Source organism: Ursus americanus, chromosome 2 (genome assembly GCF_024610735.1).
Source record: "Ursus americanus isolate L20-20 chromosome 2, mUrsAme1.1.p, whole genome shotgun sequence".
In the NCBI taxonomy this organism is placed as follows: domain Eukaryota; kingdom Metazoa; phylum Chordata; class Mammalia; order Carnivora; family Ursidae; genus Ursus; species Ursus americanus.
This window is the reverse complement of record NC_142128.1, coordinates 638,347-662,298: the sequence shown is the minus strand read 5'-3', so window position 1 is coordinate 662,298 and position 23,952 is coordinate 638,347. Positions and strand designations below refer to the sequence as shown.

Below are 23,952 nucleotides of genomic sequence, written 5' to 3'. Positions count from 1 at the left end.
GGAACAAGGCAGACTGAGGAAAGAAGTAGGCCGTTTATTCGTCACTGGAAACATCACATGCACTTTTAAAAATTTAAACTCTTTATTTAAACGTTTCAATAGCATCTTATCAATTTGGTGGCAGCAAAAGAAGCACTACCAAAGACAAGTATTTTGAAAAGCATTTACAAAAATACCGTGCACAAAGTCCTATTCTGCATCTTTAAAAATAAATATTCAAAATATTTCCACCCAACTCCCAAATTTAGTTTTATATAGGAAATTTTGATTTATATATTTATCCTGTAATATCTGAAACATCTGTATACATTTTATCCAACTTAACTGCATAGGCATTATTTAGTTCCAATTCTAAGAGTGAAAAAAATGCTACTTTACGTAGTCGAGGACAGTTGTGCAGTACGCGTAAAACCCCAGTCAGCACCATCACTTTCTGTTTCTGAAAACACGGTGTTTATGAGAACACCAAAAGAACGGTCTTAACCCAATAAAACTTAAATAATTTTTAAAACATCTGTTAACACTTTAAGTGCCTTGCAAATATCTCATAAAGTCTGCTCAGTAAAATAGTCTAAATATTAAATATTAATTATAAACAAAACAAGTCTCCTAGGAATTGAGAATGGCCCACAGTCGTAGTAAGAGGCAAATCCCAACTAGAACCAGGAAGAAAGTGCCGCCGTAAGAAAAATTATAACCCTACCACGTAATGGTGAATTTGCCACACTGGACTTGGAGAGCCATCAATAGAGTAAAAAGACTCTTAAAGACTGGGAGCACATTAGTGTTGAACTTTGCAGCAAAATTTAAAACAAAACCTGATGACATCCCCAAGGTTGGATTTCTGGGGTCCTACGGACACTGAGGTCCAACTCCAGGGTGGCCCCCAATGCACGGAGACCTGGCGAGACCCCAGCCCTCCGTTCAGGCCTCGGCTGAGATCCAGGCCACCACCCCCTTCCAAATCAGGCCCACTTCAAGCCCACGACAAAACCAAGCAACCGTGCTGGAATCTGAATAGAAACGACACACAGGCCTGACTGTGAAAGTCCTTCTCAGATGCAGGAGCAAACTAAGGAGAAAAACACAGTTATTTCCCCACCTGGGAACTTAAATTAACTACTGGTGCTGAATAAAGGAGAAACCCTCTCCTAAAGGAAAGGAGTTCAGAACTCTGAAATTTGGTGACATCGTTTTTCCCTGAAAGAAACGTGTGCTGGATGGAACAGAGGAAACGGGTCTGCCCCAAAGTCCTCTAGAAGGGCCAGTGAAAGGCTAAACATCAAAGCTTCAAGAACACTCTGACCTTTAACTTCACTTGCTTTGTTCCTGATGTCGAGAGAATACAAGGATCAAGAGCTTTATGTCCAAAAACAACCCCCCAGAACGACATACCCATCTTTGTGAACCACTCATTCCGGTGGGTTCCCACAGAGATGGGCTGTGGCCAGCAGATCTCGGGGAAGCCAGGCATTCGACATGCAGTGTTTCCTGTGGACAGAAGAGCAAGCCGGGCGTCAACTCCCATTGGCAGTCGGCAGCATTTATTTAGGGGTGACGTCCTCGCGATGCTCCAGGTGCCCTGGTTCAGGAAGGGTTCCAGTGTTTGAGGCTGTCCCCGTATATACAAAATGTACAAGAACCACAGGAGGGTCTCTACTTGACAGGCTCTCCATGAACTCTGAACCGATAGAGACATGTGTACTCAGGATGGCCCCAGTTGGAAAGAATCCGAAGCTCCACTATCTGGAAAGTTCCATCAGGTCTTTCCTGAAATCAAAAGGGGAGGGGTCACACTTAATTCACAGTAACACCCCAGGCCCAATCACTTCCCCAACTCTGAGGAAGCAGCCACGTTGGAAACTGTTAGTGTGAACTCCGGTGTCTATCGTAGGACACAGAGCTCAGGCAAAATGCAACTCCTCAGAAGCACAGATTTACTTTCAGCGTAACAGGGCGCCTGTGTGCAGAGCAAGATACTACAAAGGCTCGTTTGGGAAGAGCTAGGAAGCTCAGATCCCACTCCTCCCAGGGCTTGACGCCCACATGCACCCCTGGGCAGCTTTGTCCTGCCCACCTGACAGGAGGAACCCACGGGTCCCTGGGAGCTGTGCAAGTCCTTACCAGGACGTGGAACATCTGGAGTGATTCCCCTTCTTGATCATACATAAACTGTCCCAGAAGCTGTCCTTCCTCTTGGTATTCATTTTCTAATCCCTGAAACCAAACCAGACAGTCATTAAGTAATGGAAAAAGAACACAACATTAATTAGGATTGCTTCCCCTCGACATCATCTGGGAGGATGAAAGCATTAATAAAGCCTCCTCCAGAAGGCCTGTTAAATGCCTGGCACTTTGTTAAGGGCTCCACACAGTTAATGACAACCCTGCGGGGCAGGTGTTACTCCTCCTGTCACACGCATAGGGAAAACCACGCTGCAACTGGCAAGCTAACGCACGCCCGACTGCACAGACCACTCTGTTACCCACGTGGCCCACGGTGCCCTCAATGCTCCAAAGTGGAACCACACCTGATGAGCCCGGAAAAAGGACACCAGGCCACCTTGCACAGACAGCAGATGGCGGGGCCAGGGGCTGGCATGGAATGGGGACAGAGTCCCCGTTTGGGAAGAGGAGCAAGTTCTGTAAAGGACAGCTGTGCAAATGTGCCTTGTCCAGGGAACTGCATGCTTAAGATGGGTAAGGGGGTAACTCTGATGTGTGTTTTGCCACCAGAAGGAAGTCACCAGCAGGAAACAGAGATGACTGTTGGAGTGTGTCATCACAGGGAAGGACTGCTCGGTATGGGATGCAACAGTGGGCCATGGGCACACATGGCCCAACGCAGCACCGAGACCAACTCTGGGAAGTGCGTGTGTACGTGACACATGACTCGTATTTCTGTACAAAGCAGCTCAGGTATGCATAAGGAAGCTAAGATCCCAAAAGATAAATGAATAAAAACAAAATGAACCTACAAAAAAAAAAAAAAAAGTAAAGTGGGTGCACTGTCCAGCAACGTAGATGAAATATGCTGCTTTCACCTGTCAAGTTAGTGGAGGGTACAACAAGAGGGCACGGGGAGGTCAGTGCTGGTAGCCCGCCTGCAACAATGCGTCCGTGGCCCTGCAGACGCTCACACCCTGTCTGCCCCTTCTGCCCCCTCTGCGGTGTGGCGCACAGGGCTGTGAGCGTCTGCTCTAAGGGAGTGAGGGAGAGCTGCAGCTGTGGCCTCTGTCCTCCAGCGTGGAAGCTGGAGAGGTACACCAGGGTTTAGCTACAAGATGGCATTTTATGCTACTTAAAGATGTGTGCAAAGAGTTAATTGCCATCAGGAGCCCCTGGGTGGCTCAGCCAGTTAAGGGTCTGCCTGCGGCTCAGGTCGTGATCCTGGGGTCCTGCGATCGAACCCCATGTTGGGCTCCCTGCTCAGCAGAGAGTCTGCTTCTCCCTCTGCCTCTGTCCCTCATCCCCGCTCTGCTAATAAAATTTTTAAAATCTTAAAAAAAAAAAAAATTAAGTGCCATCAAAAAATATCTATGGAAAATTTGTTTTAAGGCAAGAAACAAAATCCTATGAGCTGCGTTGTCTTGACTGCATTTTTTACAGGGAGAAAGGAGAGAGCAGAAAATGCCGCAGCGTGAACAATGGCTTCTCTGGGGGCTGGGATCGCTGGATGCTCTTTTTCCAACCTGTGTGTTGGAAGCTTCCTGTTAATTCGGCAGGAAACAGTTGTCACAGCTGCCTTCACAGCCCGACAGCCACACGTGCTCTGGAAACAGAAGTCTCCAGGTCCGCAGGCCGGGTGGCAGCAAACACACTCCCTACATGCTGCCCTCCCCAGGAAAGGGCTGGGGTGGCGCCCTCGGCGTCTGATCTGCTTAGAGCACCGAAAGGCTGAGAGGAGGACAGCCAGGAACACCAGAAAACAGCCTCTTCCAATGGGCTCATCTTTGGGCAGGTCCCAGCGGGGGAGGAGGAGGCGAAGGAGAACCGCGACCCAGCTCACTCACATAGACGGCGAAGTCCTTGGGGGCGCTGGTGATGTTGCCCGTGGGCGACAACGTCTTTGGTATGTGCTCCAGAGTGAAGGTGGTCGGGCGGATCTTCATGGACAGCCTCACCACCAGGTACCCCTGGGAGCCTCGGAATGCCCAGCAGTTACCTGGATGTATGTCAGGCTAGGGAAGAGGCAGAAGACAACGACTTAACACATCCGACCCTCGATCAACGTGGGGGCTGGGGCTCTGACCCCTGGCACCACGAGAACTCCACGTGTAACTTCTGACCCCCACACACTTAACCACCAACAGCCCACAGCTGACCAGAAGCCTCACGGATCATAGAAAGTCGATCACCGCATGGTCCATATTCTTACAAAAAGCTGGAGAAAAGAAACTGGGATTAAGGAAATCGTGAGGAAGAGGAAACACACTGTTCACAGCACTGCGTTTATAAACACACCCACCAGATGAGAACCTATGCAGCTCACACCCCTGCAAAGGGTCAAGTGTAATGAAACGAGCTCTTGAGAACGTGTCTGACATTTTAAAACTTAAAATACAAAAACACAAAGAGAAAACACGAACGCTGATACAGAAACAAGACTTTCTGCAAAGTAAAAAATCAAAAAATCATGAAAAGCAAAATCCAACGACAAACTGGGGAAAGGTATTTGCAACTTAAGCCCCAGAGGGTGGCCGTCCCCGTACGGGAGTGAGCCTAACGCTTAGGATAACCAGCACCTGTGACAAAAACGGGCAAGGCAAACACATTTTGTAGAAAAGTAAATTTAGATGGTCCTCAAACATAAGAAAATATGCTCCACCTTACGTGATAACGAGAGAAATACACACTTAAACCACAAGTGTGACCCTTTCTCACCGAAAAGCTCAACAGTAACAAGGGGCCAGTGGAACCGCACACGAACTGCTGGTCAGTACACACAGCGCAGGCCCTTCCAGGAGCGTTGCTGGCAATATCCACCAGAGCTCCTTACGCATGGACCCTCTGACCCAGCCATACCCCGCTGTCCCTACGATACACTGGCAAAAATACAAAATGACAGGCGTGAGGATACTTTGTCGGCGGAGGATCTTAAAAGAGGAGCCACCATGCCCACTGGCAGGGACCCAGCTGAACGTGCTGCGCTGACCAGAACACGCCAAGTGCACAAGTCAGCTGCATGGCACGCGGTCGCTCTTAAGGTGGGACAGGAGGGGAAGGGGCAGGGGCATGGTGAACCCCCCCACCATGTGCTTATGCTTGGACTCATTCTCGCTGTACCCTGTGATCCTCATCACACTGCCCTGGGAAACGATGACGCTGTCCCCAGAAGGCGCTGCAGGGACGCTGCAGGTCCCCTGGGCACCCCTCCGGGCGCTGTTGACAGCATAGTGCCTCTAGGAGTCCCCTCCCTGGGAAGAGCCTCCCCAGCACCGCGGAGGCTGGGCATCGCGTGTGTTCCATGGGGGTGGCACCATTCAGTGAGCCCCGGCTGTGCCCTCTACAAAAAGGTCTGGGCCTGAGCCCTGGGAGGGCTGCAGACACTGTCTCGGGTACCCCCCCCCACTGGCTTGGTCATGGAAGTAGGAGCCGGTCCTGTGTCTGCTGTCCCCAGATTCTATAAAAATTTTCTTTACTCTGAGAAGCCAATCACCTATTCCTCCAACTTCATTACAGGTAAGAGTTCCTCCTAGTCAACCCTCCCCGTTCCAGTTTCCCTGGGAGTTCTCCTGATAAAGCAGTCTTTCGCTCCCATACGTCTAAGATCCAAAATGCCAGCTACCTCCAGACACCGGATCCAGTCTGTGTAAAACGGGCACAAAGCCGTGGGTCAGTGTGGTATCGCGGGGAACATCAGGAACATCAAGCCCTCTGCACTGTCTGAGGGCAAAGAGCGTGACCCAGCAGCCAAGGCAACGCCTGAGGGTCCCATGAGCGGCCACGAACTGGTGCCTGGCAGGTGCTCAGGCCTGCGGGAAAGCTGCCCACACACCCGTTGCCAGCCGGGCTCCCAAGGACGAGACAAGGACCACGACAGCAACGGGGCATCGAAATCTTAAGTTTACTGATCCCTCATGGTCAGATTAATTTGTAAATTCTTGTTTTTGAAGAAAAGCACAACTATCATGAGGATATTTCACCCAAGAGGAGTCGTTTGAATTTTCTTCAAAAAGGCAGTAACGCCCGGCAGTGCTTTAGGAGAGGAAACCAACATCTGTGACAATTTACACTTTCCGTCCTCCGTCTCTGTGACCAACTGTGTACCACAAGCCACGCACTAACAGCCATGCGCCCCGAGGGTGGCCCACGGGGGCTCCGGAGTCTGAAGCACGGTCGGCTGGCACAAGGTGCGTGTGGCGCACCATGGTGCCGGGGAGGGGTCTCCCCCTGCTCTGGCTCTTCGGAGACCAAGGAAGCACAACCTTGTCTCACGAGGGGACGCCCTCGGCCGTCACAGGGCCGCAACAGCGCAACTGCGGCTCGCGCTGCAAGGGTGAACCAGAGGGACGAGGGCACGACGCACGGCCAGAGCGAGGGCGCCGCCGGCGCGTGGGTCTGTGCGAGCCCACGGAGCAGAGCCCACGGAGCAGAGCCCTCGGAGCAGAGCCCTCGGCTCGGCACCCTTCCGCAGGGATGCGCGTGGTGCCACGGGAACGAGCGGCCACAAGGCATCTCCTGGCTCCTTCTGGGGCCAGGGGAGGGGGGGTGCGTGCCCAGATCACGACTCACCTGGATCACGACGCGCGGGGACTGGGAGAAGTACCAGAGCGGGATCCCGAACAGGCTGATGAGTGCCGTCTTGGTCTCGTACGTCTCCGAACAGCGTGTGCTCAGGACGCTCCCCCCTGAAAGCAGAGTTCGGGGCTAGCTCAGCGTCCGCAGCGACCCGCTGGGAAGAGCGTCCCCCCCGTCAGGGCATTACCGCGAGGGCTGAGCGTTCTCCAGCTTCGAACTTCACAAAGAACGGTCTACTTTAAGATCAGCCCAGGCTCCTGTCGACTTTTTCCAAGTTCAGGGCACAGCTGCGACCTCCCAAAGCAGCACCCCTGTCTGCCACTCTAGCGAAGGGGACTCTGAAGGGACTTTGTGCATCTTACTAAAGAAAGAGCAACGCCTCCGACAGGCACTGGAGCTCCCTGACAGGTGTGTGTGTTGTTACAGGGGCCCCGGCGACGGGACGCTCTCAGTGGCTGCTCAGGACGGGCGACGGGCGCCAGGTCTGCTAACCTAACAGGTCCAGGGCTCTACATGGGGTAACGAAAGCATCCTGCAGCCAACACACTAAAAACCACTGAATCGTAATGCTTTCACAGGGTGAAGTTTAGGTTATGTGAATTAGATCTCCATTAAAAAAAAAACGCATTAAAAAATATATCCAATTTGCTGCTCAACAGGAGACAGGCAGACAGGAGGCTGCTGCCAACGCAAACGAGACGGTGTGGGAGGAACAACAACAAACTCTCAAAATAAACCCTGTAAAATGAAAGCTGCCGAGACGTCTGTGTTCGAAGAGGCGGTGACTCCTACGCTGGGGGTCCACCAACGCCCCCGCAGCACCCGCACGAACACAGTGGCGGGCCCGCGTGACGACTGCTCCTCGTGCCGTGAGCGAGCAGAGCCGGGAATCCAAACACGACCACAGAGCAGTGCCGACCCGAACCTCCGAACCTCAGCGTTACTCTTTACACATTCTGTCCTCGTTTAAAAAAAAAAAAAAAGGATCCTTAAATATGGACCCTATAAAAAAAATACTCTTTCAACTTACAAAGACTCGAATGCCGTGAGTAACGACAGAACCTTCAGTTCGGTGTCACCAAAGTTACCAAACTCTACATGACACACGGTCTGTCGGGGTTAGTTACGCTCCTGAGAGAACAACAACCCAGCCGAATGGTTAACACAGCTTGATGTCTCTGAATTGAAATGGTCTCTTCATAAATCACTGAATTTCAAAAACAAGCAGCTAAAATCACTTAATATTCTATAAAAGTCACACTCCACAAAACATACGCCACAACAATTAAGAGCCTTCCCGACCCCGGCGGACACTGGGAGAATGTGGGGCGTTTCACGCGCAGCGGCGGCTCTGGGCCAGTGCGGGGCCTGCGGGGACCAGGTTCCCGACCAGGGGCATCACGCAGATTGCCTATGCTGCCGGGTGAGGGTAAACTGAGTCACCGCTGGCCTGCGGGGTTCTCTGGCCCCTTCATCAGCGACCGTGCGTGAAGAACCTCCTTTTCTCTGAGAGAAAATGCTGGTTTACCAACCGTTGATCTCCAAGTCCTAAGTTTTAAACACTCAGAAAAACAGTATTTTCGGTGACACAGACGGTAGAAAAACCTCCCCTAAACAGACGTGATGTCCCTTGAAGTCTTCACTCTTGTGTAGTAGGGACATTCACACGTTTCCTCAAAGAAACGCTCCCATGCTTGATCTGGGGGCGTTGTCCCAAATGTCACCAAGGGTGTAGGTGACAGAAGACGTGTGGACCACAATGCTTCACTAGACCACCGTTCTGATGGCTCAAACGCACCTGGCCCTGAGGACCGGGACTGGGTCCCGAGCCCACGCGCCTACAGCACGCACCACTTCCCCTTCGTTTCTCTGCGGAACAAAAGCAGCACCCCCACCGCTCTGCTCATCCAGGAGCCGTTCTCACGGCTGCTTTGTCTGCCAGCTGTCTCCCCCACGCCGCGTACAGCAGGCACGGACCCATCGCTCACTGAACGCCTGGACAGACACGTGTGGACGTCACTGAGTGCTCTGGAAAGCAGTCTGGAACTGCTGCTCTAGTGTCCCCCCCGGCGCTTCTACACTGAACACACTTTACCATACAACCAACGCCGCGTGGCAGTAAACTCTGACGTAGCTAGGAGAACCCAAAAGCGACTCAGATGCCCTCAAACTGGGATTTTGCTGACGTAGGTCATTACACGGGCTCAGGCCAACTGATGTGAGAGCACACGCGTCACCAGCAGCCCTCTTCCGGGAGAACCTGAGCGTCCCCTGAAGCAAGAGCATGAGGGGCATACCCACCATGATGCTCTTTCCCAGCATCAGGTTCCAGACGGCTTTGAAGTGGGGCAGGTAGCGGCTGGCCAACAGGTGACCACCGTACTCGGTAAGCAGACTTCTGTTTACTCACCACCAGACTCCAGAGCGAAGTCCACCATGCCAGTCTTATCCTGGGAATACAGCTTCAAGGCATTGTTCACGATGACGCGGGCTTGCTGGACAGAGCCAAGTGCACAACAGGGAGACAAGACTCAGCGTTAATGGAGAAATGAAGGCCACACATTTCCATCAAGAACACATTTTCAGTTACCTCTATCTGGGATACAGGCTTGGCGTGGGGGGGGGGGGTCAGTCCTGCACCCCCGCTGCAGGGGCCATCACGTGGACGTGCTGCCTTGTCACCCAGGGCTCACACACAGCCACGACAACCATGAGCCAGAGAACCCGTGGGTTCCACAGAATATGGACAAAGCGAGGACTAGAATCTGGGACGGGAGCTCGGCACCGTATTCCTGGGAAACTGCTATGATTTCACAAGGTGTGCGGCCACCCCGGGGGCAGGATCTCCGGGACACAAGCAGCTGGAACCTGCCCGCACCCCAGGCTGTGCTGAGCACCTCTGGATCAGCACCACGTCCCCGTGAGAACCCACATCTGCCTACTCCCTCACGACGCCGCCGCGAACACTGCTCGCCGTGCACCTACCGCTTCTGTGATTCCGGAAATCCCTGCCTCCTTTGCAGCGGACACCACGGTTTCAGAACCGGGAACCCGCGTCGTCACAGAGATGTAGTGCGTGACGTTCTTCAGGATCTGCAGCTCCAGATCCCGTAATAAAGCCTGCAGGTCGTCCTTGCTTATGAACCGAGAAGAGACCGTCTGTAGCAGCCGCTCGAGAGACCCGCCCTGCTCCTCGCCCGAGAACACGCGTTTGATGGTTTCTCGGACTTGGGCGTCTACCTAGGAAGACCATTCGCAAGCAGAACGTGAAGTCACTGTTCTAACGAAAGCCTCTCACTTCGCTTCTGTCACCTCAACACCTCGAAACTATCACAAAGCGTCTCGAATACCCGTAACGTAAACGGGACAATTCTCCCCCTTTGCAATTGGAGAACCTCTATAAAAATGCCGGAATAGGAGTACTGGACCAGAAAAGCGCAGTGCGCACCCAGAAAGCCCAGGAGACAGCGGCTCCGTCCACCTTGTCGCCTGCGCGTGCTCCTCAGCGGGCATTTACCAAGCGGGGCGCCCCCGAGGCTCAGGTGTGGGGACGGAGGAGCCCCTGGTCCTCACACTCAGTCTGGTCAACAATCAGTCGTGCTAACAACTCGAGTGTTACTTCACGTGTGCTAGAAACACCCTGTGCGTTATTTCTACACACCCCCTCTCCTTGCTTGGCACGGATATGCACAAGAGAAATCACGCAGGGAGGCCCCGCTCGGCCACTCACAGAGCTCTGGGGCATCCACACTACGGACAGCCCGCCACGTCCTCCCGGTGCCTGTCTGCCCAGGGGACTCTGTCAGGGGAGCCCCGAGAGTGTGGCTGCTACCCGTAGACTATGCGTCTTCGTAACTGGTGAACAGCCTAAGACACCCCGCCCCCAGAAGGCTGCAGGCGCTCACGGTGCTGCCACGTCAGCACTGGAACAACGGTCATCCTTCCTGCAAACCCAGTTAGTGGAACTGAGCGACCTGCTCACAAGCTCTGTCCACGTGCCCGTCTCCTTTCCCGGCAACTTCAGGAGCTCTTTCCACAACAGAGACACGTTTATCATCTGGGCCGTAAACCCTTTTTCGCAGCCTACTATCTGCCTCTGCCTTACGATGACTTCTGCCACTCAAGTGTATTGTTCATTTTCACGCAGCTCGAGCGCCTGGACTTCTCTCTTGCATAAGGACGCAAGGGCCCGACACCGCCTGATACGTGACCACACAATGCAGACTGCAGAGTGCCATGGGACTCTCCCGCGGTGAAAAGACATACGAATACGTGGTGGCGCACGGCCTTACGCACGTCAAGGAAGCGTGCCAAGAAGACACCGAAGCGTCAACGTTACAGGAAACGCCAGGAGAGCTGAAGAGTAACTACTTTCTCGTAGATGTTTAAAAACTGCACATATAAGAAAATAAACGTTCTACAGAAAGTTGAAATCAAATTAATAAACCTAAAACTTCAGCTCAAGCGTTCCTTTACTTCCCGGGAGGCGACATTTTACCACTTGCCTTTCCATGGATGGTATCGACCTCTTCACAGCTGGTTTTCAAATGCTGCCAACTGGACAATTCAGATTTCAGCTGACCCAGCTCTAGTTCCAGACGCTTCACCATGGAAAGGAGGTACCGCTCTTCCTCAGCTCCTCTGGCAAGTCCACGGGAGGAGAGAGGAGGAAACAAGTCAGGTGTCACCAGTCACACATGCGTAAATGAGGCAATAGACACGTGGAGGAGGGACCCGCGCCACCCCCAGACCCATCGATTCTGCACACACCTCCACCTGTCCCACCTCAACGTCAACACGAGCCATCAGCTCTAAGTCAAAATCCCAGAGACCCTGTCCACACGACCAGTCCACGCACGTACACGCACCCCATCCACACCGGTCCGCGCACGTACACGCACCCCGTCCACACCGGTCCGCGCACGTACACGCACCCCGTCCACACCGGACATATGGGACCTACGGTGGTGATACAGGATCTGTAACACACACAGGAGCCAGAGGTGGGAAGACGCTTCAAGCTCATTTTCTGGCCCTCCCCCGCCCCCCGCCCATGCGGAGCTGCAGGAATCCCTGAAGCAATAGGAAGGTACAGGCGTCCCATCTACACACACATAGGACGGGGGTGCAGAGAGCCCGTGTCGATAAAATGAGGGGTGTGGGAAAAGACAGGTACCATGAGTGTATCGAGGAAAGGGAAAGTCCACACTTCCAGGAAAATTCGGGGGGACAGACAAAGGTAGCAGGCAAAAGCAGCTCACACACCACATCCCCAAGAAACTGTCAGGGACAGAACCATTTAGATGGCCAAAAAACAGCTCGGAGCTGGCACAGAGCCACATGCACGGGAGGTCCAGGAAGGTAGGTGTCCTGCCCGCTTGAGCGGCTGCTGGGAGGCTGAGAGTGAGGGCACAGAAGTCCACCCGCACCAGGGCCCCAGCTCAGCCCCGAGCGCACCCTGGCAGTGAGTGTCTGTCCTCGGGGGAGACACCACTGGGAGTGATCCCACCAGAGAGCCGGAACTCACGGTGCACACAGTGCCCCCTCGGGAACGACTGCTGGGTTCCACATTACGAGAAAACATAAAATGTTAATTCATCTGAAATTATCCTACCTAGCTGTTCTCAGCTTCGTCTGTTCTAATTCCTTCCGGATAGCCTAAAAAATATGAGAAAGAACTGTTTAGACAGGAGTTATACACTAACATTTCATAAATCACACCCTTGATTAACATTATATTTCTATAGGAAACTACATGTATTTATCTGTGATTTTTTCCCCCCTTAGTTCAAAGCCCAGACCCGCCTGCTGGTTGGCAGGTGAGAGATGTTTATTTTTTCAAAGTAAATGTTTTTGTTTTTTTTTTTTTTTCAGGGATTATACCATTCTTTTTTTTTAAGATTTTGTTTTTTAAGTAATCTCTGCCTCCAGCATGGGGCTTGAACCCACGACCCCAAGATCAAGAGTCACCCGCTCTTCCGACTGAGCCAGCCAGGCACACCCAAAGTAAACTTTTAGAAGACATGTAACATATACTCAGAGAGCTGCAGAAATCACACGGAACACCTTGACGGATTTCCAGAATGAGCAGCTCCTGTAACCAAGCCCCCGGCCAAGAAGGACACTGCCAGCACCTCCAGGAAGTTGCTTTTGAACGGGGAAGGACAAAGCCATGACAGAGTCACATATGGAGACAGGACTCATGAACAGGGTATGTTCAGAGATGGGGGGCTGACACCACCACCCCACATTGGGAAGCCGCATCCACTCAAACTCCAGCTGAATGAGGCCAGACTCCCCATGGCACAAAATGAAGTGAGGGCTACGCTCGGGACCTCTTGCTCCCTTCTCCAGCCCCCCCCCCCGACACCAGGGATTCTGCGATCAGCAGGTGGTCGGGACTTGCCTGGTTCCACGTGCAAACAGGGCAGCCGCCCTGACACACCCAGGGCTGTGCCACGTCTGCCCCTGCACCCAACGTGCCAGGCGACCCCGAACTGGATCGCGCCACAGTCTCTGTGGCTCAGATCAGTGCCAACATCCCAGCCTCCCACTGATATCTGATAATAACAGCTTTTCCATCAGAAAATGAACACTGTCTGTCTACAAAGTCACTCTGCGGAAGGCTGTGTGACCTCGAGGACAAACGGGCTCAGGCCCCCCTTGAAAAGATGCCTTGGAGTCCGTGAAAAAGGCAGACTTGTGAAACATGAAAGTAGTAAAATGAGCTCCCAGGAGCAAGAGGCAACAGTCAAAAGGCTTCTCCTTGCAGGCTGAGGCGTGTGAGCACACGCACGGAGGCAGGTGCTCTCCTGCTGAGGAAAGGTCAAGATGCATACCTCAGACTTCTCTGTCAGTTTTCCGAGAACGTCTTCTAGGTTTGAGAGGCGCAATTCGTGCTCTTGTTGGAAACTCACGGTGTCGGTCTTGGAAAGGAGCACAAGTGGGAGGTAAGCAACAGACAAAGACCTGGAAGTTGTTTCCACACAGAACCCCAAACACGAGACCGCCTGGTCACAGCCTGGCCTGGCGTCATGCGGGGGGGGGCCCTCAGCGTCCACAAGTCCACCCCTCCCTTGACAGCTCGCACGCCTGTGCTCTCCAGGAGACACCCACGTGGACGGCCCCCGTGTGCGGGAGGACAGCGGGCTACGAGGAAAGACACACCAACCCGCTCACCGAGCTTACACGCAGTACTTGACACACAGCACAGCCGCGGGAATGGCCTGACCGGAGTGCTGCCCTGCGGCACGGTTTCCCAGGTGACTGAAGGGACTTACTTAAGCACTGCACACACAAGTTACTCTTCCGGCTTGCAAGACAAGAGAGCGACAAACACACCAGAGAAGCGGGGGAACTGCTGAGAAACTACACTTTGTTCAACCTACGCCTATTTGTTCAGCAATGCTTAGGTAGAACTACATGAAGACTGTCGGATACAGTCCCAAGCTGTCTAGAAAAGTCACTGCCAACTATCCACTGAGACAGCGGGACAGGCACCGTGCGCCCAGAGAGACAGACCCAGGCCAGAAGACACAGAAACTAAGTAATTCGATACGTTCACTATTGGAGGTCCCGCCTGTTAACTATACCCCATCTGTTCTAAATTATAACCACAGTTTATAAAAGTTTATAAAAGTTTACATAAAAACAAGATGAAAAATGGGATGAACCCAGGTCGCTGACATACACAAAGGGCAGCCACGGATGCGGCCGTGAGCTTCCTCACCGTCTCTGCCTGCCACCTAACTGCGGCACGATGAGAGGCGCCACTCTCTCGGCTGTCCACTGTAACGGCCACCAGCCACATGCAGCCAGCGCAGCTGAGCAACGAGCTCCACACCGCCCCACGCAGCTGGCGGCCTGCTCGACGGCACAGTGCGGACGCACAGCACACACACGCCAGGAGCGTGGCGGGGAGGGCGATAACAGGCGACCGCAAGAGTAAGACGAGCGGGGGGCCGCTTCAGAAGCCAGCCCGCGACTGCCCTGCATCAGGACTGGCATCACGGTCACACTGGCGTACAGGTAGATACCGGAGAATGGTGTGAGGAGGACAGGCTAAATCCATACCTAGCTAATCTAATTTAGAACCTAGTTGTAAAGGGAGCCCAGACTGCATAAGATTTGATAGTTTACAGAACAAGACACAAACTGATGCTTGGCTGGTTTTTTTTTGAACCGTCATCTCTTTTCTCAGCAAGAGAAATCAACATAACTGAAGGTTGCCAGCTCACCACCTGTTTGCTTGCTTGAGGATTTCACAGTCCTATCATCCCTGTGGTGGTGACACTATTTCAGAACGCCTCGGCTGAGATGCTTCTTGAGACCAACATGCTTCCTGGCGTGACTCTACGCTCACTCAGGAAACGTCCTGCCTACAGGGACAGATTTCGTGATCTGCCACCTACAACAGTCCAGCTGCTCTGTTTTTCAAAACAGCATCTCCCTTGACAGGGACGCGCTTCAGCCCTTCCTTCTGTTCCATGCTGTCTGCAAAACACCAGCAAAGTTCCCTTCACCCTTCCCATCTAACAAAGTTGTTGAATGGCCACTAAGAGCAGACCACTCATAACGGTGTTAACTGGACCTCGCCGAGAGCATCTCAATTTTATGGTCGAGAAACTGGAAATCAGCAAAGACAGGAGTCAATGCAGGACGCCAAGTGTGCCTTGAGCAGGCACGGAGACTCCAAGGGTGGCCACCTAGGGCCGTGCAGAGAAGGTGCAAGCGTGCCCTGTCACTTCGTGCCCTGTCGCCTTGGGGTCCCCATGCTATCGGCACATTACAATGACAACTACTGATGGGCCTCGGGCCGGACCACAGTCAAGACAAGGGTCATTCATTCAACATCAGGTGTGACAGTGACTTGAAAGGTGGGAGGCGAAGGTGGTGACCAGGGGGCACTTGGCCCTGGGGGTGCTTGGCCTGGGGCCAAGTCTAGCTGGAGGCTCCAGGGACAAGAGGCAGGCTTGCTCCAGAGCACAGTGGGACCAGGCTTTGTGCAGGGCCTTGAGGAGGCCTGGGAGTCCCCAGGCCCAGACACCTGCACCAGGGAGGGATGGGAGTCGGGGGTTCCTCCTCGACTGTGATGCGGACAGCTGGGGGGGGGGGGGCAGGGCTTTGAGACAAGAGATATGAGGGAGAGGCAGGCTGCTCAGGAAAGGGGCAACACGTACTTAAAGATTTCACGCCAATGTACCTCAATGCTGAATACTCACTTCGGAACTTAAGAAAACAAACAGCAGTTCTGAGGAAAACTGACAGTTCTTTCCTTGAGAATACCGAATAAACACAACATTTTTGTTCAGGGCTCCACATGGAATAGCAGCTCCTCTAAACTTCATTATCGTGAGATTTTTTTAGATCACAGATTTAACTTTTCAAATCAGTGTCGATTTAAAACGCATATGAAATCACAGCTGACAATGAAACTTCACTGAATTATATGTTCAATCCATTTTCAAAGTAAAATGCAGGTCAGAAACAACTTGCAGACAGGGCACCAGGTCCCATGGCTCCCACGAGCAAGCCACCCACGGCGACCGCGGCTCCCAGCCCCCAGCGCGGCGCCCACTCCGCTGCTGTCCCACGGGCTGCAACTCCCGGTCTCGGGCAAACACCGGGAAACCACCCTGGCCCTCAGCACACTGCTCCCAACAGCCGAGAAGCACGAACACCTGTCACAGCAGCACCTCTCCCATTCTTCATCCCCAAAAAGGAAACAAACACTTGAGAACTCAGCATTACCTGAGAGCCCGACAGTCCGTCGGCACCCATTTCCTTTAAGTGCTGCCCTACCACACGCTGAACCAAGGACAGCGTTGCCTCGCTATCGCCGTCCATCTGGTCCACCCGTGCCTGCAGTTTCTGAAGCACAGCGGCCAGTTCTCTAAGCTTCTCATCGTGGCTGCGACACTGTCCAGACAGCGAGGTCAGCTGTCTTGCCACTTCGCTCCTCTGAAACCAGCGGAAAGCCTCGTCACCGTCCTACAGCAGTGAGAGCAATTCCAGCAGCACATCAGGCCTGGTGTGAAATGACCTCAGAGCACAGTATCACAGCGGAACGTCCCTACGTGTGTGGAGCCGTTAAGGCACAGGACAGGACCACGTCCATCCTCAGGGATTTTCCTTACAGGGCAGACTACAGGGGCCTGTCTTTTCTTCTTACTTTCTGTCTTTTCCAAAGTAATGGGTACTACTATTTTTTTTTTTAAAGATTTTATTTATTTATGTGACAGAGAGACAGCCAGCGAGAGAGGGAACACAGGCAGGGGAGTGGGAGAGGAAGAAGCAGGCTCCCAGCGGAGGAGCCCGACGTGGGGCTCGATTCCAGAACTCCAGGATCACGCCCTGAGCCGAAGGCAGACGCTTAATGAGACTGAGCCACCCAGGCGCCCCATGGGTACTACTATTTTTTAAGTTAAAATTAACTGAATGAGATTACTTACATATGCATTACTTGATCTACCTGAGAACATTTAAGGAGCTCTAAAGCTTGCTTACTTGACGTTTAACATTTTCTGAACCAGGGCGCCTGTTCTCTGAGGAATACAGAGGAGGAATGCCTGAGAAGAGAGCTTCTGTGTGCTCACCTCCAGCGGCCGGCTCAGGGGAGACTCGCCAGGTGTGAACGTGCTCTCGGGGCCGTCCACCCGCTGAGCTCCGTACGTGCGTGTCCAGTTGAGCACAGGCAGGCCTGAGAGGAAGTCTCCCTGGCCGCACAGGGACACACCTGCAGCTAAAGGGGACAAGGGCCAACCGCATGTGTGGACAGCCAACACTCTGCCAAACGTGCAGTTCTTGCCCTCATTTACACCTTCCTGTGCAGATATCCATCATGGAACCAAGTCAGAGTTTACTTACCTAGTAAAAGTAACAATGGAACGAGCAAGAGTAAAAACTTGCAGATATTTCGAAGGCACCTAGAAATAAAAAGAAAAATTTTAACTTGGATAAAAGAAAAATCAGGGTCACCATCCTATTTTAACTTTCTGGGTAATTTTATACAAAATAACCCCGCCCTTATTTTAAAATGAAAGTCGGGGCGCCTGGGTGGCTCAGTCGTTGAGCGTCTGCCTTCGGCTCAGGGCGTGATCCCGGAGTTCTGGGATCAAGCCGCACATCAGGCTCCTCCGCTAGGAGCCTGCTTCTTCCTCTCCCACTCCCCCTGCTTGTGTTCCCTCTCTCGCTGGCTGTCTCTATCTCTGTCAAGTAAATAAATAAAATCTTATAAAATAAAATATTATAAAAGAAAATAAATAAAATAAATAAAATAAAATAAAATAAATAAAATAAAATAAAATGAAAGTCTACAGTAATGGGGCGCCTGGGTGGCTCAGTGGTTAAGCGACTGCCTTTGGCTCAGGGCGTGATCCCGGCGTTCTGAGATAGAGCCCCACATCAGGCTCCCTGCTCAGTGTGAAGCCTGCTTCTCCCTCTCCCACTCCCCCTGCTTGTGTTCCCCCTCTCGCTGCCTCTCTGTCAAATACATAAATTTTGAAAATCTTAAAAAAAAAAAAAAAAGTCTACAGTATTAGAAATACAGTCAGAGTTGCCTTTTTTTTTTTTTTTTTAAAGTAGGCTCTGTACCCAATGTGGGGCTTGAACTCAGAACCCTGAGATCAAGAGTCACATGATCCTCCAGCTGAGCCGGCCAGGAGCCCCAGAAATGCAGTCACGGTGTCATCTACGAGGTGTGTATACACCTGCAGGGGAACCTGTCTATAAAGCAGTGTCTGCTGGCCCACAGTTACAATCAAACACATTCACTAACTGTTGACCTGCACGGCACCATGCTGGCCACTTAAGGACCCTGGGGGCGGGGGCGGGGGGGGGGGGGGGCTGCCCCCAGGGTAGGAGCCAGAGCCTCTCCCCGTCCTGACCACACCCCTCCCGATCTGTGTCATCCCTGACAAGGCACTTAACTCCTACACACTGTGGTTTTAAGAGACAGCTGCCTTTCCTTTCTCACAGGAATGGTTTGAAAAATTACATAAAGATATGAAAACACTTTGTAAAATATAAAATGATATAAAAAAGGCAAGATATTAATATCCCAAAATATAAAAACGATGTAAATATAAGCTAAATCATTTAAAAAAATCAAATTATATCCTGCAATGAGCACAAAGTCAGTTCTTAAAAATACCAAGTTGACATCATATTGGTTTCCTTACCTTGTAAGAAGAAACACATTCAGCCAAGAAATCAGAGTAACAAACTGGTACCATCCAATCCCTAGCCACCAGAATATTCCAGAGGCTGCCTTCCCTAGAAGAGAAAACACCAAACATTGTAAAGAAATGCTCTTTGGAAAATCAAACTCCGAAATGGACCGTTTTTGTGACGGTCAAGCGAGAAGCACAAGGACATCTGCCAACAAATATCACGTGAGTATCTGAAGACGGAGTCAGGCATGACGCGCGGAGGAGTGTCCGTCTGCTCAAACACAGGGACGCCAAGCAGCACACACGGTGAAGCTGAGGCACGGAACAAGCCACAGGTGGGAAACAGCAAACCCACGCATTCTGCACGCCAGTTCAGCGGAGCAGCTGGACCCACACAGGACCCGACACGGCAGGGAAACAAAGAACGCTCATGCACCAGGAGCACGGATGTTAGCACTTCTACGGCATCGGGAATGAAATGTGTTATATCAAGGAGCAAAGTATGCAGCCCTAAAGTGAAACTTTCACTGGTGAGATCAATCGTTACTTGCAGCAGCGGAACTGCCCAAGACCCGCAGAGAACACTAACAGACAAAGCTGATACAAGCACCTGGAGCCGCCACGGCCAGCCAAAGAACCGACAAGAGCGTCTGCAACACAGACCATCCGGAAGCTCCGATCCTTTGCAGCGTCTGCACCAACAGGTGACCTGTGACAGATAACATGTATGCGAGAGGGGCACGCTCAAAACATACACCAGAAATCCACTCTCCATAGTTACAATGCAACAAACTCCCCCTCGTATGCATTTTACCAAAATTCTCTCAAATCAGTTCAGAGTCTCTTCTGGGGAAAAACCAACCAACCATTTTGAGTCCAAGCAAGACTCTGAAATTCACTTATAAAATGCTATCACATGCTGAATGGTGGTTCACTCTTCCTGCAGATATTCAGTCAAACGCAGAGGCCCCTCTCAACTCCCCGGGGGCGGCAGGCAGCCCCCCGCGTTCGCGGTTGGCAAGTTGCTAAGACAACTTGCAGATAAAACTCCGTAGACACCGGCGGACAGCTCCGGGTGAGACCAGGAGGGCTCATTACTCCACGCCCATTCTAAGGGCTAACGTTTTCCGGTGAAAACGTTGGGATTACAAATGGTAGTACCACTGGATGACAGGAGAAGACAATAAACTTTGTATCAAACATCACACATTATAGAAGGCCGAACACTGCCTATGAATCCATTTTGTTTCGGTTTCTTGAGATTAGCTGCTGGAAGCTAGATACTCCTACAAGCATTTGAGTGCTGACTCCTGACCCTGCGCTTGACGGGAAGAAACATGGTTTAAGGGGCTTCTTTAATCTATCACTTTGTTCTACTACCAGTTAAGAAACCATTATTTTTGAAGCTTAAAAAAAAAAAAGCTGTCTAAAGACAGCTTTGGCAAGAAACTTCCAGGTATGAATCGGAAAACCTCTACCTTCGCCTGTGTGCCTTGTGTGGCAAAGGCTCAGGACACAGCAGTCACCGGAACGATGCCGTGTGTCCTGGCAACCGGGCACGGGACAAGCAGCTTCCTGTCAGGTCCCCTCCCCCGCAGGAGGGTGACCAGCCTCTAAGCCTTTGATTTCACCTCAAGCAAGCTACTTTTCACACGAGTAACTTGTACTAGATACCTTTACAAAGAAACTTCTCAAGAGAGACGTTCTCTGTATGGTAAGCTGCAGTATTACTCCTGTTTTTAGCAGCGCTCGACTCACCACTACAAACAAGGAGCTATACATTTGTGAGGAACACGATAAAGACAAAATGAAAAGGTGCAAACGACAACCTGCGTAAGGAAAGATGTGCCAAATGGCCCCTGCTACCCTTTTTGGACTCGAGGACCGCAAGCGGACGGCTGTGTGCGTCTCAAGGAGCTCCTTCCTCTTACAGTCATCACCTGTGGGCGGTGGTGACAAGCAGTTAATTTGACAAATTACCATGCAAACCTGGTCAATCGGAACTGTGCACAACAATGGCAGTTTGAGAAAATCTGGAAACTTGATGAAGCAAAAGAATAAGAAACCAAAGCGAATGCAATACGGGGGCTCCTGGCATCTGCTGCTAAGGGTTCGGCAAGTCTGCCTGAGCGAGGGGGCGTGGGGTCTGTGTCAGCAGCCCCGCATCGCCACCGGGGGAGCCGCCGCCACCGTCCCGCGAGCCCGCGCGCCGCGAAGGCATACTTACACAAGGACTCCCCTGTCACACTGAGGTGGCCGTCCTCTCTGAGAAGCCCTCCTACATTCACTGTCCCACAGTGACTGGAATGAGCTGCAATACACGCAGAACAGACTCAGAGACGCTCGTCCAAGCACATTCGGACACTTCCCGCCGCTGACGGGGCCGCGTGGTCCCAGAGAGCGTCTGTGCGCAGGGGAGGCGTGGGGGGGAGGCGGGCAGGTGCAGGGCTGGGCTTAGGGAGAGAGCAGTTAAAGCCCCACCTGGCGGGACAAGGAACCACAGGAAACGCAACACAGAGACAGGCCCGCTTAAAAATGGCTGGAGACAACTACATTCTAGATGCCATTCAAATAAATTGCTTCTGCTTTAAAAAGGTAATAAGAATCAAAACTTGAGTACATTAAGTTTTTTAAAAATAACTTTAAAAATGTTGAAACACTTTTCCCCTTTCAGAAAATGTAACCAGTACAAACACATGAAACTTCCATCAGCTCCTCACAGGAAGACCCCAGCAAAGCGCCGCGAGAAAGTCCGCGTAAGAGCACGAGAGCAGAACCGTGGAGGAAGCGCCACACTGGAAAAGCAGTGTTTTCTCCACCTTGAAAGCATTATTAGGTGGAAAAGGGAAGAAAAAAAATGATTTAAATACCTTTTGATTCATGGCTTTCTGACTTATAGCTTTTTGATTCACGATCTTTTGATTCATAACTTTTCAATTTGTAATTTTCTGATTCATAATTGAGCTTCATTAAAACCACTCGAAAAAGCTGGACTAAGAATGATGACAAGCATGATGAAGTGTCCTTGGCCAGCCACAAAATCCTCTCCGTGTGGAAAGGGCCACCGCCTATTGGAAACCGTGAACACAGTTACTTCTTCCCACAAAGCCAACATTTACTCCCCCTGAAAAGTCAGACAGCTGAATTACTCATTTTGGGCAAACAGAATCCACATTTTACACGTCTGTCAGAGATGACGGCTTGGGAAGAGCCGGAACGACAAACGTCACTCGCCCCACGTGACAGGCGTCACCTCCTGACGGAGGCGGAGTTACACAGCGGCCCCGCACCGGAGAGCCGCGCACCAAGTCTCCGTCCCAGGAGAGCCTGCGCAGAAGGGGCCGATCCTGCTGACATCCACTCCGAAGTCTAGATACCCGCTCAACCACCACCCACTGTCCTCTGCCACCTGCCCGGAAAAGGACCCCCAGACGTGCCCAGCAGCTACAGGGACGTCTGCTACAGCATCTGCCACAGAAGCCACCTGCAAGGAGCAGAACCCCGCTGTCCCCTGCTGCTCTGATCATTAGTGCCTGCAGCTTCACGATACAGTGGGATCCCTGACGACTGTTCTTCTATTAACCTAAAGTGTGTCAGGTGACAGTCTACAAGTTACAGCTGCTAGAAGTCTGTGCTCCTCATTGAGTGTAGACCGCGAAGTGCCTGTCAGACTGGTGCACTTGCTCTCCTGGCTCGGGGGGCCCTGCCTGAGTTCGGAAAGATGGCGTTGAGGCCAGCTGCAACTGGAGAAGTCTGAGTGGGGGGGATTTTAAAGAAATGAGTTTTCTCCTGCTTTTTTTTTTTCAAATAGCCTACTTAGTAGCGTACTGGTGACCTGGAGCACTGGCCCCAAAATACCCGCAGACCCGAGGCTAACCGCGCCCCCCCCAGCATCCGCGCCAGCTGTCTCCCACTGTGCCTCTACCCACCTTTCACACGGCCCTGAAAACTTCCCGTGAAGCTTCGTAAACACAGAGAACACTTATGAAGAGGCGATACATGGTCTCTTCCACTGATCACCAAAAACACTGAAATTCCATCTTCCACCCATGGAAGTGGCAGAATTTTCAAAGCATGAACCAATAAAGAACTGGCAAAAGCACGTGGAAGGAGGACGCTCATACTCCCACCGCAAGAGACCAGTCCGGGTCGGTCTCTGGGGAAGTCAACTGGGAGAATCTCTTTAAACTGAAATTGCACAAAAACCTTTTCCCCCAGCAGCGATGCTTACTTAGGAGTGGCAGACTGAACAGCTTTTAAAGTATTTCTTAATCGCTAGCTACAGTGTCTTCAGGAGAGTGGCCGCCGAGGGGAGCCGCCTAGGGCAGGTAGAGCGCGGGCGCAACTGCACCCCTGCCGCCCCCAAGCCACGTCCAGGCAGCCTGCCGGCTCAGCGCTCACGGCAGAACAGACACGGCCCTGCCGTGCTGCTGTGTCCGCTCCTCCACGCGCCCAGAGGAGGCCGGTACCCCAGTCCTGAGGCTGGTTCAGGAAGCCAAACGCTGCTCTGAGCCACAAGATAAATGACACTTTGTCCAAGCCGTGACCTGCCCTTTCTAGTGTAACTCCCCCAACAGAAGGTTAAGTAAAGCGTCACCACAGGCAAGACAGAGAACACAGAAGGCTGTTTTCCATTTCTGATTTCCTGGGTGCCTCCCTGTGAGGCCCGGGAAGGCCCCCAGCTTTCCATGCTTCCCGGGAGGACCCTCCGTCCGCGTGCAGACACCCCATCGGTACCCTGCTCTATAGAGCACTGCTCGATGTCCCAAGGAAAAGACCGCCAAGCCCCGTGAAAAGCCCTTTTGAGGTGAACCAGAAATTCGTGTTCTGTCAAGGCTGCGCACCTCACCTAAACCTCAAAAGGTTTAGGGCTCAGAAACCACACGGCTCAAGTGGGTCCCTAAGCTCCAAAGTCTCTGTTCGACTCCTAGTCTGTCCACCCTGGGGAAGGACTTGCCCGTGTACACAAATACGTACACACAAGGAAACACACCCAGAGAACACGGCTTCTAGAAGCACACAGAGGGGCAGCACCCGGGTG

The 23,952-nt window shown here is 52.1% G+C and overlaps 1 protein-coding gene across 7 annotated transcripts in view; it reads right to left on the bottom strand.

Annotated features, from left to right (window-relative positions):
- Window positions 1–14: 14 nt before the first annotated feature.
- The window catches only part of SUN1 (Sad1 and UNC84 domain containing 1), a 50,974-nt gene continuing 27,036 nt past the window's right edge, over window positions 15–23,952 (bottom strand). For 4 of the 7 annotated variants that reach the window (XM_087866651.1, XM_087866658.1, XM_087866652.1 and 1 more), the window contains 17 exons: window positions 21,782–21,979; window positions 21,139–21,222; window positions 20,741–20,851; window positions 19,522–19,620; window positions 18,921–19,014; window positions 17,608–17,666; window positions 17,337–17,482; window positions 16,492–16,731; window positions 13,581–13,667; window positions 12,356–12,399; window positions 11,243–11,382; window positions 9,727–9,977; window positions 9,152–9,236; window positions 6,736–6,851; window positions 4,014–4,181; window positions 2,125–2,217; window positions 15–1,770 (listed from right to left, as the gene is read on the bottom strand). In XM_087866651.1, coding sequence (XP_087722777.1) covers window positions 1,657–1,770; window positions 2,125–2,217; window positions 4,014–4,181; window positions 6,736–6,851; window positions 9,152–9,236; window positions 9,727–9,977; window positions 11,243–11,382; window positions 12,356–12,399; window positions 13,581–13,667; window positions 16,492–16,731; window positions 17,337–17,482; window positions 17,608–17,666; window positions 18,921–19,014; window positions 19,522–19,620; window positions 20,741–20,851; window positions 21,139–21,222; window positions 21,782–21,979 — 2,129 coding nt within the window. In that variant the 3' untranslated portion in view covers window positions 15–1,656. The remainder of the gene's footprint in view (window positions 1,771–2,124; window positions 2,218–4,013; window positions 4,182–6,735; window positions 6,852–9,151; window positions 9,237–9,726; window positions 9,978–11,242; window positions 11,383–12,355; window positions 12,400–13,580; window positions 13,668–16,491; window positions 16,732–17,336; window positions 17,483–17,607; window positions 17,667–18,920; window positions 19,015–19,521; window positions 19,621–20,740; window positions 20,852–21,138; window positions 21,223–21,781; window positions 21,980–23,952) is intronic. The other 3 variants (XM_087866657.1, XM_087866659.1, XM_087866660.1) reach the window with 3 other exon arrangements.